The sequence below is a fragment of the Anomalospiza imberbis genome, chromosome 1, assembly GCF_031753505.1.
Source record: "Anomalospiza imberbis isolate Cuckoo-Finch-1a 21T00152 chromosome 1, ASM3175350v1, whole genome shotgun sequence".
NCBI lineage: Eukaryota > Metazoa > Chordata > Aves > Passeriformes > Viduidae > Anomalospiza > Anomalospiza imberbis.
The window spans coordinates 139,222,222-139,239,052 of NC_089681.1; the positions used below are offsets into that span (position 1 = coordinate 139,222,222).

Genomic DNA, 16,831 nt, shown 5'->3' on the forward strand with positions numbered 1-16,831 from the left:
CACGTAGTTACAGTGCATCTGTCCATGGCGAAAGAAAAAGCAGTGTCAGTGTTCAGAAACAACAGTAAAGGGTTTGTTTCTTAAAATGATCAGCTATGAAATACAAGAAGGTGTAAAGAACTCTTATTTTAAATCCACAGTGGCTGCCTGTATGTTAAATCTAAGATGACAGATTTATTTACTGAAATCCAGAACCAGTACAGTAACTTCTTTTGTTATGCATGGTGCAAACAGGGATATTTGCCCTCCATAGCTCTAGAAATATTCGCACTTAGAAACAAAGAATTAAATTTAAAATATGGTGACCCAAAGATTTTCTTGCCATCTTCTGTTTATAATAAAAGCTCTTTTCCAATTACTTAAGGCCTTTTTCTTATTTAAATGATTTCCATGGTGTCAGCTCACCATGCTTTTTGCCTGCCTGACCATTGCTAGGTGTGGACCTGCTTGAGGGAAGAACTCCTTAGTGCCAGATCTTGGGCACTAATAAAACATGAAATTACCTGCTTAATCATAAAATACAGGATCCTTAAACATTCCAAACCTTCAGTTTTGTATTTGGCACTATAAAGAAAGGTAACTGTAAAACTCAGTGTTAAATGTTAATTGCAAAATTTTAAAAAGAGCTGGAATCTCTCTTATACAAGATTTTTTTTTTTTATGTTACAGCGGAGCAAATTTCAGTAATAATGTCATGTGCTCATGTAGCTACCAGTTTCAGTGGGAGTTAAGCAGGTACTAATAATGTGCTCTTGAAAATCCAGTGGACTCATTTTGTACTTTTACTACTTAGTAAATTAAATACTTTTGCAGAAATTAGCCCTGAGCTCCTGAATGAGAATATATTTTCCATTACTTAATTTTCCTTCATATGTGTCTTGAAGTGCTCAAAATTCTTGGTTGAGTAACTGTGAAGTTTCTGAACCTGAGTCTGAGGAAGAGCCACTTTTTCCATTTGTCGTCCTCTTAAAAGCAGGTTCCCTTTAGAAATATGACTGCTGAATATTCAGATGTTAAGAATAAGGAACTCTGTTTGAAACAATGTGGAAGAATGGTCTAAATCCTTAAGAGCATGCAGTAGAAGACAGTCTTTTTTTAGGTTTACTAAATTAGTAGGGGAACAGTGAGACAACACAACACGTGCGAGGCTGTGAGGCACCAGGCTTAGGCATCCAAGAGGACAGAGCTGGTCTGGGAGTCAGCAAGGTTGAATCCAATCAATATGAGCAGTTAAAAAATGAGCTGAACTTCACTGCTCTGGGTGTCCTGGGGTGTTTTAGACAGACATGCATTGGCATTTATGTACGTTTGAAAATGTGTGCATGCAGCTCCTCCCTGGGAATGGAAGGCAGGAAGAGATGGGGAAGAGGAAGGAGCATTTGTTGGAAGTTTCCTTTTCTTGCACTCAACTCTGCTGCTTGTGGAGACTGATGAGTTAGAGGCTGAGCAGTGGGGAATAGGAACATATTGTTTAAGCTCCCCATGGAATATTTCATGATGGAAAATTTTCACAGCTCCCCTACCTCAGTGTGTGTAGGCTCTGCACCCAAAAGCTGGAGCTGTGATTGCCTCACCTTTTCCATGTCTGAGTAGCTATGCTGGCTGTTCTGGGCACAGGTTCCTTTTGAACAGCAGCAGCAACACCCACGTGGCAGCTGGACAGGTCCCAGGGAATGCAAAGTGAGCAGTGCTGCATGTGTCTGTGTAAAGCAAAGGGCTTTCCATGCTGTGCTGGCTCTTGGCTGTGTAAGTGCTGTGAGGATTTACAACATGTGTGTGTAGCACATACGTCTTAAAAAGAGCGTTTGTTCTGGACAGCTTTTCCTGCTAACTTGCTATTGCCCTTCATGGCTAGTTTGTTTCTTTCTCTCCCCCTTCTGCTGTATTTCACAAATTTTAAAATAAGGCCAGCAAGATAAATTGCCTTTTAATGTTTACTATTCCTTCCAAATAGATTCGCCCCCTTCCCCCATTCACAAATCACCTTCAGAAGAACTAGATTTACTGCAAGATTCATCACCAACACATAATTTTTGCTAACTAGAAACATTCTAAGTAGATTTTTAACTTAGGCTTTAAAATATGCATCTGTGTTTTTTCATTCTTAAATTGCGATACACCAAAGGACCTGGACTAAAATGCCAGATCCCTTTGTCTATTAGGGAAGCTGCTATGATGACCTGTTTTGCCTTAACATTAAATTAGTAGAGGAATGTTCCTTCATTGCCAGGTGCAGTCTCCCTCAGTAACTCTCACTTCACTTTGGTGTCATTAGTGTAGGTCTTGACTGGGTAAAACAGATGGGTTTGGGATTTGCTACACCGGAGGGATGCCTTTATTTTCTGGGAGATTTTTTGATGTGTGATGTAGATTGTGATCTGTCATTCAGATGACAAATTTGATCCTGAAGTGACTTCCAGCTAACTCTCTCTTACCTCTGGATGTCATTCTGAGCCAAGGACTAGCTGAAGTGTCTTTGCTTTGTGAAGTAACCCAGGTCTAAGCCTGGGGAGGTGGCGCAGGTCCACACTGCAGCAAGATACAGTTCCAGTAGTTCCAAATGTTTCAGTGGGTCTCTCACTGTGATGGAGTCATATCTGTGAATTTTTGTAGGATCAAGCCCTAGACCTATGATAAGGGGTTATAAATGTGGAGAGCAGTTGTGAATTTTAAAATAGATTGTGTCTTCTTACGTTTCATTGTTTGTCTCTGAAAGCTTTCCAGTGGCTTTTAGGGCCCTTCCTAAAATCAGATGTGGTGTGGTACTGCTGGGTTTCAAAGTTTAACTTTACCCAACACCATGTTAGTTTTTTCTACCTGCCTCTCTCTCTAGCTAGAAGGCAGTGCAAGTTCACAGATTTGACACCTTTTTAGGTTGGGAAGAGTTGTTTGTGAGATTCCAGAGCTGCAGTGTGTGGAGTGGTGGGGCTGTGCACCACGTGCCCATCATCTGATGTGGGAAATGGTGCCAAACCTACTGGTGGCACTGCAGAGCTGGGGTCCTGTGCTGCTACACCCATATGCCTGTAATATGTATGTCATATTACATACATATGTAATATGTATGTAATATTACATGCATATGTAATATGTCTGTAATATGCTCTCCCTTTTTCTTTATAATCCTTACAGGCCAACAGGGAATACAGGGAACAGCTAAAGATAAATAATAAATGAGGGGGATTGTGTGGTGAATATCTTCAGCCATGATATGGAAGATCTTCAGATGGGGACCCTGGCCTGAAATATAGTGCTGAGCCAAGGGGTGAGGAAACTAAAGCCTATGGCTCTGTGGAGACCAAACATTTTACAACCACCACAGACTGGAGCCCAATGTGGACTGATGGCAGAGGCTTGGGAAGAGGACACCACAGAAAGGAGAAGCACTGGATTCAAGTGAGATATGAACTCTCTAGAAAAGCTAAAATTAAAAAAAGCTAAAGTTGTCTGAAAAAGCTAAAATGTAATTCAAGCTTTCTGACCTAAGCTAAGCTGCACTGTGACTCTGGAGAGTGCCTGCTTTCTTTTAGAAAAAATGGGCCATCCTATCTCAGTGCATCCATGCTGTGGGATCAGATGTTGTTGCCTGGTATAGTTTCTCAGGCAACAGTCTGGGGGCTTAAATTCCTAGCTGTTATCCCTCTTCCACAAATGGTAGAGGTCTCACAGCAATGACAAGCAAGGATATTTTAACCAACAATATTGACAGAGACAATTTATAGCCTATTGTGTGGATGCAGCTGCTGAGCATTCATATCCTGCCACCATCTTGGCATTCCTGACTTTATTTTTGACAAAGGATGTTTAACCAGGAATACCTCCATACCTCAACATAATTAATATCTTGGCTGTTTGCATCTTTTCTCTATTGACTTTCTCCAGCTTTCCTTCCTTCCCTTACTTCTTTCACACAAACACATTTGTGGTCGAAAAAGAAAAAGAAAATGTGTGTGTGTGTGTGTGTAAGTAAATGAAGCTAAAACCATCATCACAAACCATAAATAAAACTTGGTAACAGAAGAAATAGCAGTTTGGCAAGTATTTTACATAATTCAATTCTGAAACCAATAACATTTCTGTATTTACTACTGCAATTAAAAATCTTTTTACATAGGTAACAGACAAAGGGTTTTGAAGGGCTATCTTTTCAAACCCCAGGTTTAGGGCTTCCTTAGGATGGTGCTTACTAGAGAGAGGATGCTCAGTGTGTTCTGCCAAGGTGTTGCAAAAGCTGTGAGCAGAGAGCTGGGGAGAAAGTCTTTGTGCAGGTATCTTTTACTTTATGTAACTATTAGTTTTACCTTTTACCCAGGTAAGATGTGCTCAGGAATAAAGCTCAGCCCAGCTGCAGTGCCCCCAAGTCATGGAGTATCCTCATACAGCTCCCTCTGAGCTCCCCCTGCTCCCCCAGAGCAGTCATGGCTCGAAGCACACAAGCAGGACTGCAGTGCCCGGCCTGTGCCCAGGCTGCTGGCACCTCACAGGTGTCAGGGAATCACTTTTCTCCCTTGCTATATCACACACAGACTCCTTCTTCAGTTGCTTTTGTAGGGATTGTTACTATTTCCTGACTAGGTTTTCACAGTATGCTTGTCCTTGCCGCAGCCCAGGATAAAAAGGACAGAGCAACATCCCAAATCTGGTGGAACAGAAGATGGAAGATGGTGGTAGATTATTTTCCCCAAGGTAACCTGGGTGAAAAGTGAGGCAAGGAACAAAAAGCTGAGAGCCTTATTTTCACCCCTGCTTTTTCCTGGGGCGCAGCATAGTGGCACAATGTCCAGGACATGCTGTGCAATTGCATCTTGCTGAGCCCACAGACATTCTGCTCCAAGAGGGAGTTCTCTCCACCACTGCAGAGGGGCTGCTGGCTGTGAGAATGATGGTCAGTCACCCTTAAGATCATTTGAGTGAAGTACTAAGCAGTTTCAGCCAAAAGGACTGATAAAAATTAAAAATGAGTGACTCATGGCATCTTGAAAACCAGCCCCACCCTTAGGATTTTCATTTTTTTAAAGCTTCTCCTGCTTTTCATCTTGCCTGCAGGGAGGCTCAGCCTGCTGGCTGGCTCAGCACACAGAGGAGAGTTTGGTGTGGCTGTGATTGACAGGGCCATGATGTTCTGTCAAGGAGGTTTTGATTTAGAAACCAAGTGGTTTTGGGAAATTTCAATGGAATAGCTTCCAGTGACCTGAATTGGAGTTGCCTTTCAAACACAGGGATGCTCATCCTTTTCTATCCCCTTCTCTTATTCATCTGCAATTCTTGTGGGGAGACAGAGAGGTCTCTGTTATTTCCTGGTCTATGCTATTTTTTCCTCTCTCCCTGTCTTTCACCACTCAAGTATCTCAGCAATGCCAGGGGGCTGGTATGCCCTGGGAGGGTAAGAATAGTCTACAATGGCAGAGATCCCTCCTGTTGTTGCTTGTCCACTTGCAGTTGCCTGGACAGAGGATCCACACAGAGGTAGGAGTAATTGGATCTGAGAAGCTGGAACTTTTGTAGGACAATGTGTTAAAGCCTGAAGAAGATCAGCTCTCAAAACTAACAGTCCTGTTCAAATCATCAAAATAATCCTCCATCAACATATTGTTTTGGCTGAGTTCTTGATTTCTGTCCTTGACCCTCAGCAAAAATATCTTCTTTTTTACTTCCCTTTTTCTCCCCCCTTTCTTCCCTGCCAAGGTCTTATCTCCTTTGGAAATGACAAAACTGTTAGGACATCAGGAGCTGGAAGTGTTTTGAACCTGCTCAAATATGGAGCACTGGGACTCACTGGGATTTCTGATAGTCACACTGAACTATAATGTGACTATTGTAGGTAAGTACTTTAAAAGAGTTTTCTTCTTTCTTTTGCTGCTTCATATCCTGGAGCCACCAAGTGCCCTACTGATAATCAAACTTAATTTCAGGCTATGGCTCTGTGATCTGTACAGTAAGTTGTTTTCTTGATGCCTGATAGAAGAGGTTAATGTATTTATTTTCTTGTTAAATAGATTATTTCTCTCTCTTTGATTTTTCCTAAACATTACATAAATATTCTTGCAAGATTTTCAAATTTGGGTCTTCTTGATGACAGGGCTTCCTGTCAGCTAGAAGAAGGGATCATGATAAAGCCACACAGAAGTAATGCTGAACTTATACCACATAAAGTGAATGGTAGGATGTATGCAATAGCTTTAGTAACAAATTAAAAAAGTTAAAGAAGAAGACACTCTCTTTTACAGGAAGAAGTTTGTGGTTACTACCATTGTGGTTAATTATTGCTTTTCATTCTTTATTTTTGTAAACAAATAAGAATCATATGCATTAAAAAAAAAAGGCAAACCAAAGCAAAATGCCGTTGTCTTTTCCTTAGCTAAGTGTTTGCTGTTTATTTTTTACCCCTATAATTTAAATAAGATTCTGTTCCTCTTTCATGGGCTACTTTGAACAAAGTGTGAGCCAGAGAAAAACTTTCAAGGGCCCTTTAAAGAGTCTTTGCCTGCAGCAGTTGCTGTAGTTTCTGCTGTGCACTGCAGGGAGCATCCAGCTGAGCCCCAGCAGGGCTGCTGGAGAGGCTTGTTCTTGTGTGTTAAATCAAGATTGGGTCTTTAGGGATGGGGATGCATGGAGGGGTTATCTCTCAAATGTATGTCACGCTAAACTACTTCCTAAGGAGCCATTGATTTTTCTTAAGCAGTACTCCCTATTGTACATGTTCAAATTAAAAATTGATAGTGAAATAGCGTGTAGTATTTTGAGCCTAATTAACTAATGAGCTTCAAACACTTTGAGGTCCTTGCAGGGAAAAAATGCTACCAAAGGATGAAACATGGTTTGCTAAAGATGACAGATTCTGTAGAGCTGGTGTTTCCTATTGACCCATTGTCAAAAGGTGAGTAACAGTACAGCCTGCCAGCAAAGCCAGGAAGCTGGAAACACAGCAAAGCCACCACTACAACTCAGGTGATTAAAGATAAAATGGAAAGGCCTCAATTTATTTATGGTTGGATAATATATTATTTTGCCAGGAGCAGCAGTTTCTCTGATCTCTCATCAACCTTAGATATTCTTCATATTTTTTCACTACAGAGGGCAGTTTAGCTGTTGAGCCCCCAGTCAGTCTACTGGCCACAAATGGTTTTTAGAGGGCACTTGAACTGGATGTTCAGTACAATAATAGGTATCACACGATGTTGTGGAAATGTTTGAATATTTTAAATTCACACCAGCTACTGGGAAATAGCTTTATGGGAAATACAGAAGGAAATTCTCCAAGGCAACAGCCATAAATAGTTGTATATAGAAAAATGCTTTGTGATATATTTTTTCAAAGCCTTTATAGTGTGTATTCGTGCTATTTCACAAATTGCACACAAAACCTTATGTGCATGTGAGATGTGCATTCACTATTGACTTGAGCTTTTCAGTACATTTCTCAGCCATTAATTCTGTATAATATACTTTAGTCACTGAGTCTTGCTGTTTCTCTGCCTGTGTTAACAATTCATGTCTTAACAATACTTTAAAACAGAACTAATCTTATAATTCTTTAATGTTGGTCCCCCCCCCTTTTTTCTTTGTTTTCAAACTGTTTTTTTTCCTCTTTTCTTGTAGGGGATTATTAAATTAAATTACTTTTTCAAAGCTATATAGGGAATTGGTGATGGGATTCAACAGGAAACATGAGAAATTCAAGTGCTAAAATGAACTTCAGATGTTGAATATGTGTTTGTACAGAATGCATTTTTAACTTTTGACAACAGAATGGTATATCTTTAAACCTTCCTATCCTGCCCAGGAAAAGGTTTTAGATTTTCATAGAATCATAGAGTGGTTTGATAGAAAGGAACTTTAGGTCTGAGTGGAGAAAAGCTGATCACTGAGGTGAATGAAGGTCGGGAATCATGGCCAAGGTGGGGCAAACAAAGAAGCAGCAGAGAGAAATGTCTGGGGTGCACATTTGCACAAATGTATGTTTGTAGAACACTTTGCATGAGTTTGCTAATAATAACAATAATAACTAATTAATAGCTTTCTAGTAAGTACCATTCTAGTCACACCAGAGAGATTTTGTTGGCCAAAGTAAACTCTACATGGCCAAGACTTAGAACAAATACTATGTCATGGAGCAATCTTTTCTGTCTAGATGAGTCTCATGCTGTGCTACTTGAACTGTATTATTGAAATAGGACAAAATTTAGGTGCAGAAACCCAACAACAAGGAAAAACTGAGCGGAACTGATTGTTTAGTCAGCTTTGTTCTCTTTTTATCAGAATGTTTTCATTAGGTTTCAGTTGGCATGGCTTATTGTAGGTTTAACTCCTACGTTGTCGAGTCTAGGTGAAGATTATGGAGTATGTCAGCTACACATTTTCACTCGATTTTCAGTCCCGGTCAAAAAAAAAAGAAAAAAAAAAAGGAGCTAATAAGAGGGGAGACCATTTCTTCAAATGCCTCATGTATAGAAAGAGCATCACCTGCCTTCCTTCTCGGGATCTGACTTTTTCTTACCTTTCCTTCTCTTGTAGGGAAGATCTGGCTGATGTTAATAATTCTGCTGCGAATGGCAGTGGTGGTGTTAGCAGGCTACCCCCTGTACCAAGATGAGCAGGAGCGCTTTGTCTGCAACACCCTGCAACCAGGATGCTCCAACGTTTGCTATGACTTGTTCTCTCCCGTGTCTCACTTTAGGTTCTGGCTCATTCAGACTGTGTCTATCCTGCTGCCCTATGCTGCATTCAGTATTTATGTTTTGCACAAGGTAGCTATGTACATTGTAAGAATGCACTGTCTGGTGCTTGGGTGCAAGAGGAACAAGGGTTTATCAAGCCCCAAAGATGTGAAGGAGCTCTGTAGAAGTGCACTTGTCAGTAGAGCAGATTGTGATGCAGACAACCTAAGTGTCCTTAATTTTTCAGGAGCATATACCATTCATCTTTTTATTAGGACCCTACTTGAGGTTGCCTTTGCAGCTGTGCAATACTTTCTTTTTGGATTTTTTGTTCCTGACCGCTTTTCATGCTACCACTCACCTTGCACAAGTGCTGTTGACTGTTACATCTCCCGGCCCACTGAGAAATCCATCATGATGATTTTCCTCTGGGGGGTCAGCAGTCTGTCCTTTCTGCTCAGCCTTGCTGATCTTGTCTGTGCTCTCCGGAGAATGACAGCAAGAAACCAAAAGAGCAAGCAGCTGGCAAACCTCTGCACAGACAAGGAGTGCATGATAGATCTTCCCCCAGTCCAGCACAGTAGCTCCTCTCCACCTCCAAATGGGGATGCCCCAGTAGCAAATAGCTGTCAGGCCAGTGATGGCTCCTGCTCGCTTCTGCCTGATGAGGAAGAAGAGGCTGTTCTTCATGCTGGAGGTGTCCCTCAGCAAAGTGCCAGCACTAACCTCAGCAGCAGCAATAAGTGCTGTGTATCAGGAGACCTTGCTGTTAAACGACAGAGCACTGAAGAATCCTTGTGTGCCAGTGACCACCAAGGAACTCCCTGCAGCCAAATGAGGCCCAGACTTCAGCAAGACCTCATTAAAGATGCTGCCCTGGCTTTGAGACCTCAGATTGAGTTTCCCCTTGGAGTTTCTTCCTCTGTTGTTCAGAACAAGCTTTTAGGGTTCTACCCTTCAGCTGAGCTAAAAAGCCCTGATGCACAGTCAAATTATAGCAGCACTAGCTGCCTGAGGTCAAAAAAGTCCGAATGGGTATAGAAGCCAGAGTGAACACTACGCTGTGACCTTGACAGGGCAAATCATTGCATCACTGAAGAGGCTTCAGGGTGTTTCAGCTGAAGCCCTTGGCTGTGGTTATGCTGCAGAGACACTCTACTCCATTAGAGAAGAAGCAAAAACTTTGGATATGAGTTTGAAAGGTATTACACTAAGGGACATGTTCTTTAGAAAATGTGACATCTTTGTTTTTCTGCATGTAGACAATTAAAAAAGGCTGTGGACTGTTGCTGATGTGACTGACCCGGTTTTCCAGGGGTATATGTGAACACTTGTTTACTCTAACCTAGTTTTATTGCAAAAGATTGAGCTTAGCAAAGATATGTTGTTTACTCTCAGAAGTCTAATTTATCTCCTCATACTAAATTCTCAAAGCTCACTCTAAGACAGGATATTCAAGAAGAAGATCAGACAGTGAATAAAATAAAACCACTGTTTTGTGGAAAAGTGTTAATTTTTAAAACCCCCGGATCCTATTGCTTGAAGGCAATACCTCTGCCAGCTAGCAGTGGCAGGGTAGTACCTTTCTCTGACACTGATGCCTGCTGCAGTCTGACCACACCTGAGATATTCAACTATAACACCTTCCAGTACCCAGAGGGGCCTAAAGGAAAGCCAGGGAGGGGCTTTCTACAAGGGCATGTAGTGATAGGACAAGGAGGAATTGTTTCAAACTGAAGTAGGGTAGGTTTAGATTAGATGCAAAGAAAAATCTTTTTGCTTGATGGTGGTGAGGCAGTAGAAAGGTTTGCCCAGAGAAGCTGTGGATGTCCTGGATGTCCCATCCCTGGAGGTGTTCAAAGTCAGACTGGATGGAGCTTTGAGCAATCTGGTTTTGTGGAAAGTGTCTCTGCCTATGGCAGAGATCTTTAATCTCCCTTCCAACCCAAACCATTCTATGAATGACAATAACCTCCAAAACAGAGTGCATCCACATTAGCTGTTGGGCATGGTCCTGTGCTTGAGAACTTCTCAGGCGACAACAAGGAGGTGTGAGCTGCAAGGGTGTCAGGGAGTGCTCCAGCAGCTTGACAAGGACTGAGCAGCAATGCCCATGCTCTGGCTCCACTGACACATCTACAGGGTGTTACTTCTCAGCCTTAAATAGTCACAGTGGGCTCTCAATTGCAGGAGGTGGGAATGAGTCACCTGACTGTTTTAGGGGTCTCTAAAGGTAAGATGAGTCACTTTCTAGATATACCTATTTCTCCCACATTATGATTATCTCAGACCTGGGTTTAGGGAAAATGGTTTCTACCCTGAAAGAAGGATATAGTGTCAATGTCTATATCAAAGTGCTCGCCCTCTTTGTCTGACAGACTTATAATGCTAATAATTTGAAAACATGTCTAAATTGAGTGAATCACAGAAGATTTTATTACAATTACACTTTGTGCTTTCCTTGTGTTAATTCTGTTGCATTTGCATAAGCGTGGTCCAGCACTACAGCACAGCAGTGAGTGAGATGAATTTTCTTTTAGCTGCAAGTCAGTGGGGTTTGAAGGTTGCACATACCTGCAGATCATCAGTGGGAGTGGATGTGGAGGAGCATGTACCCAGAGAAATGTGCTGGTGGTGGTAGTGTCTTATAAAACAAATTATTCCGAGGGTGTCAAGAACTGGTATTTGTAGGTCCTGCTTGGTGCTGGAGTAGCTACGATGCTGTTTAGACCAGGCACAGGTCTAGTCTTGCTTTTGGGCTGCCACGTAACAGGTTTCAGTAATCACTCAAGGGCTGGCTCCCCTGTGCAGGGTATGAAGGGACAGCAGCTTTCACAGTCTACCTTTTGTCTCCTATGGATGCAGAAGTCTTCAAGACAGGCTCATCTCACCTGTGTATTATTGATCACATGTATAAGGTAAAGACTAGTAATTATCCCTTCTCTTCTGCATTCCCCCAAAATTAGGTGGCTTAATAGGGAGACAGAACTGCTCTTGGGGTTAGGAGCAAAGTACTTTGGGATCCTGAGGTAGGCTAAGGGCATTTTTAACTACTACCTTCTAAGTAAGGTTTTGCTTTCCATTAGCTCTGTTTGTTTCTTTTATTGTGACGCTTGATGTGTGATTTGTCATTTCCAGGGTAGAAGCAGCATTAATTATTAAACTTATCATAGGCAGAAAAACATTAAATATTTAAACTTCTCGTCCTCCAAAGCCTCTTTAATGGGGTCTGTGCTGATTACACATGCCCTGACAAAACATTGCAACAATGAAACCTTTTATGATGCATTCATCTTCTCAGATGTGAGAAGGAATGCAAGGAGCAAATGTGGATTCAGTCTATTGCATGCATCCCAGAGCGTGAGATATAAATAGGGTAGGAAAAATAATAAATGCATTGTGGCTGGACACAGTTTGGGTTTTTTTCTCTCTGATTAGAAATTTTTTAATGACTGAAGAGTCTCATTTGAAATTGGAAAGATCCTCTTTGTGTTTGAAATGGAAAGTGAAATTAGTGGATGTCTTCATTTGTCTGCAGAGACTGTAGCCTTTGGGTTGTGCTGCATCTCTGCAAACCTGGCTGATTTTGGGACTTGTGGGTCCATTGAAACATAATTCAGAGTCAGTGTAATAAGCACTTAATGTGTTTATAAAAACTGCATGTTAAAAGAGAAAAATTTGTTATGGAATTTTCCCTGGGGAATGAATAGAAACCTCTGACATCAACAACCTGCTCCTAGGGCAATGACTCAGAGTCTTTTACTACTATTTCTCCAAGTCACATTTATTAATTACAAAGATGCAACAAGGTCAGCTGATTTGTCAGCAAGGGAAGAGGTGTAAAGGAAGCTTGAACTGTTGTGAACTTCCATTGCTCAATGAAATTAAAAGTGATGGTTGGGAGGGACATCCACAGTGGGGAGAAGAAAATAGCAAAAAAAAAGATCTGCTTGAAAAAACAAAGAAGATCAGCTGTAATTTCCCCTTGTACTCAATATCACTGAATGTGGAGGTGCTGTAGACATGTCTAGATGTCTTAGGGTGAGAAAAGAACTGATAGAAGTGATGCAAAGAAGCAGCAAGGCTTTCTGCTTTTAAAACAAAAATTTAGTCTTTTAAACTCATGTATTGGTTTTGTAAGTCCTTCCAGACATTATTGCATACTCAGAAAAATGTTACAAAAGGTTCTTATTATGTTTAATGATGTGTCTTTAAATAATTTCTTAACCTATATACTTCAGAAAAGCATTTCAAAGATGGGTTGAAAGCACAATACTTCTCACACTGCCCTCAGGGAGCTTTGTCTTGTGCTCAAAGTGCAGGTGTCACTTGCACCCTGAGATGGCTTTATGGGACAATACAGAAGATATAGATATATTTTTCTCATCTAGCCTCATGTGCTGCTGACCGTGAGGTTATACAGAAAGAATTGAGCTCCCTGGAAATAAGAGTTGGAACTGATCAGAAAATCTAGGATAAAATAGTTTTCATGTAAGAAATAAATTTTTTATTGGAAAATTATAAAATGTATTAAAAATGTTTTTTTTTTCTTAGTATCTTGAATTGCACTTCAAACTTCAATAGCAATTCTCTTGCTAAGTAAGTATCTAGTAGGCATCTGTGGAGACACAGAATTTTCATGTTTTTATGCAGCAAAATCAAGTATCACTGGAAGTTTCTGCAGTATGAACATGATTGAAAGAAAAAAAAAATCAATTTTGTTACCTCTAACTAAAATATATTTAATTTTTTCTCTAAACAAATATTTTTCAATTTTTTTTGTTTTGTAATATATTTTTAAATACCAAAGTAAAGGCCGAACTAGTTTAGAAGCCAAGTTTCGGTCAGTTATAATCCCTTTATCCTCTTCTTGCACTTTTTAGGTTGGGTCACTTTGATTTACTCTCAGCAGCATAACTGAAAGCTGTGACTCTGTCTTCTCTTGTGAAAGACACTGTAGACAGGTGTCTAGGGAATGTATAATTTCCTGTCAGCAGCAGTTGTTCTCCATGAATATCTCGGTTCAGCCCAGAATAAGTGTTAAATATGAAGTTAGCAATGTAGAGGTTTGCTCAATGTATTCTTTCAAGTTATCTGCCCTTACATGATACATCATTATTTCAATTATTAGCTTTCTAAAATAAACCCTTAAAGAGCATATTAATTTAGTATGATATTATTGTAATGTCATGATTACAGTGGAGAACAGATAAACTGTTCCTGTTTGTAGTATTTTAGGACAATAAAGAAATACATCTCAAAAAATAGGCCAGTGGAGTAGTTCAAAAGGCTGTTCTTTAACTTCTGTCTTTTGATCTGCTTTTAATAGCCTGATGTTCTCCACTGACAGAGAAGTAATTTTACAACATAATGTCTTACATGGTAGTTGAGTTACTAAAATGTTCTGCAGATTAGATGGTTTCTGCTCACTCATAGCATGAACTCTTGGTCTGTGATACCCAGCAATGCCAGTTCAGAAAGATGAGTTCACTAAGGCAGAGATCTGATCAGAATGTATCAACTGCATCTCTATGTTAAAATTGTCCAGCATCCACGTAGATAGATTACAGTCACAGTCTGCTTCACTAGCTTCTGATTTCTCCAAATTTACTGTTTCCTTCCATTTGGTTTGGCAGGCAGGAGGTCCCAGGCCATCTCCACAGCTGTGGTTTATTCAAGGGAGTGCGCACCCAGTGCTAAGTCCAAGAACAGTTTTATAATCCTGTGCTGTTCACACTGCTGTGGAAATGCCAGGAGGTAGAGAGCTGTCTCCAATTCAGAGTCTGCAGGTAACACTTCATGTTGAGTACTGGATTAGCTTTGAAAAGGTTTCACTGATGAACAATTTACTGAGTGAGGATGATGGGACATTTTGAGCTTGTTGTTAGAAACTGAGGTTTATACATGGTGCTCTCAAGAACGATGGGGGATTTGGGCTCAGCAATCAGAAGTAATTTCCTTCATTTCTGGCTTTCCTATGTGAGTAGCATCTATTTTGCCAGTGAGACTTTAGGCACCACAGCATTTTCTGGCACTGAAAATGTTACTTTTAGAAAAGAAATAACAACAATGGAAATAAACAGGAGATTTTGACCTAGCAAAATAAAATTTTGCATTTTCCCCTGTGATGACTTGCCTTTTCCTTGCACTGAAGATAGGCATTTTTTTTTAAAGAGAAATCAGGATAAGATGCTTTCAGAGCCCCACTTGTCCTGACAAATTAAACACCCACTTAAACACCCACTCCTTCTGCTCATTTCTCTATGAGTCAGTGTGAGTGATTCTTACTTCTGACAGACAATATACAATGCAATGAGCTCTTTCTTTCTGGCACAAACTTTAAAGCTCTGTGCTATCTTTGGAGGTCTAGTGGAGCTATTCAAAGGAAGGCAGATGAACAACTCATGTGCATTGGCTAACAAATCCAAGCTTTTTTTCTTCTCCAGCAAGCCTCTTTGTAAAACATGTCTCTGAAGCATAAATAAGGAATATCTGTAACACAGTTTACCAGTTGTGATGCATTGACAGATACCTGTTTGTCCAGGTTCACCAGAGGCTTGCACATACAACCTGATGACTTGATGGGACCTAATCTTGGAATGACTGGAGAAAAGCACAGGATTTGCATTGCAGTCCCACTTTGGTCTCCCATCAGTCACTCAGAACTGATCCCACAGACTACCAACCCCTGAAATTCACAAGGTGACCTGATGTTAAGGAATGGTCCAAACATAGATATTTTTTTGTAATATTGATAGACAGACAGATGTGGTGACAATCCACCTCATGGGCTGGAGTTACATGAAACACAGAGCTACTTCAATTTAGAATAAATCAATCCTAATTTTCAGAGCTTATAGCAATAGACTTTGGAATGTGCAGATAAATAGGAAATATTTTCTTCAAATTACCCATATCTGAGAAATATATTCCATGACTTTTGCACAGAAATATTGACAACCCCCTAGAATAATAGTCTTGTGTTCCCTATTTACTTAGCCCCCTGTACTTCAGCAAAAATCCTTAAAATAGTATGGGGGGGGGGGGCAGGGGGGAAAGAGTCAGAGGTTGGTTAAAACATCCAAACAGTTGCTTTATTTATACATGAAGTTCCTGAAATATTCCTAATAGGCTCATTTCCAGAAACAACTTGGCTCAGCACACTTTATCTTCTGAGAAGTTTTCCTACAAATTAAAAGCAAATGCTTAAGCAAAACATTTAGGTTGTTTATTTCTGTTGATATGCTCATTGATATCCATCAATAATATTCTTGCTGTGTAGAACCTGGGATTCAACCCACTAGAGCCTGGACACCAGGTCAGCTGAAATACAGTCCCACACTGCTTCTGACACACAAATTCTATACAAATTCTGACCTGATTTTGGAGTATGTGCAGGCATCATGAGAATAGTCCAGCTGGGGCACCAAAATACAACTTTCATGTCTCTCCAGTCCCCACAGAGCTGCCCTCTGCATCCCTCAGGCAGCCTGCAGGCCCTGCCAATACAGACTGAACTCTGAGGACTTCTTCTGATGAGAATTTAGTAGGTCACTTGATGTTAATCCTGTGCTATAGGGTTGCATTGAGAAACTGTGGCAAAGCCAAGGCCAGACAGGGCAACTGTTTATTACAATTGTGAGCACAAGTCTGTGGCTGCCAAGTTAACTACAGATAAATTTATTTGGACTGGAGGATCATCAGGATCTTCCTCAAAAAATGGACTATACAAAGCATATTGTGAGGGTGTGGGTGCCTCAGTCAGCACCTGTCAAGAACTCACCCACCATCTCAGGGAGCATTGAGCTCTCTTGGTGGAGTGTTCCCTGGAATTTCCATGTTAGTGTTTGCAGGAATTAATTTGTAAAGAGGAAGTGCTGGTAAGTGCCAGCTACTTCCCATTGTGCCAGTGCCTTTATATTCTCTCTGCCTTGATGCCAGGTGGGCTCTTGTGGTGCAGAAGGCTGTGCTTGTCCAGTGCACCAGCTGCCAGCACACACCTCGAAAAGCAGCAAGATACAGCCTCCACCATCACCCAGGAGTACCACTTCCATAGTTTCCAGGATCTTTGGCAACATGTTTCTAAAACATGAGGTGGGACTTGGTTGGTAGATTGTCTGCGTTGCTGCATCTGACTGATCCAGCCCACCAGCAGAATAGTCCACACAGCTACT

General features: G+C 40.9%; 1 protein-coding gene across 1 annotated transcript; it reads left to right on the forward strand.

Annotated features, from left to right (window-relative positions):
* The first annotated feature begins 3,327 nt into the window (after positions 1 to 3,327).
* GJD4 (gap junction protein delta 4) lies at positions 3,328 to 10,114 on the forward strand. Its single transcript, XM_068173755.1, has 2 exons — positions 3,328 to 5,821; positions 8,515 to 10,114. The coding sequence occupies exons 1-2, from the start codon at positions 5,758 to 5,760 to the stop codon at positions 9,696 to 9,698; spliced, it is 1,248 nt and encodes a 415-aa protein (XP_068029856.1). The 5' UTR covers positions 3,328 to 5,757; the 3' UTR covers positions 9,699 to 10,114.
* The last annotated feature ends 6,717 nt before the right edge of the window (positions 10,115 to 16,831 follow it).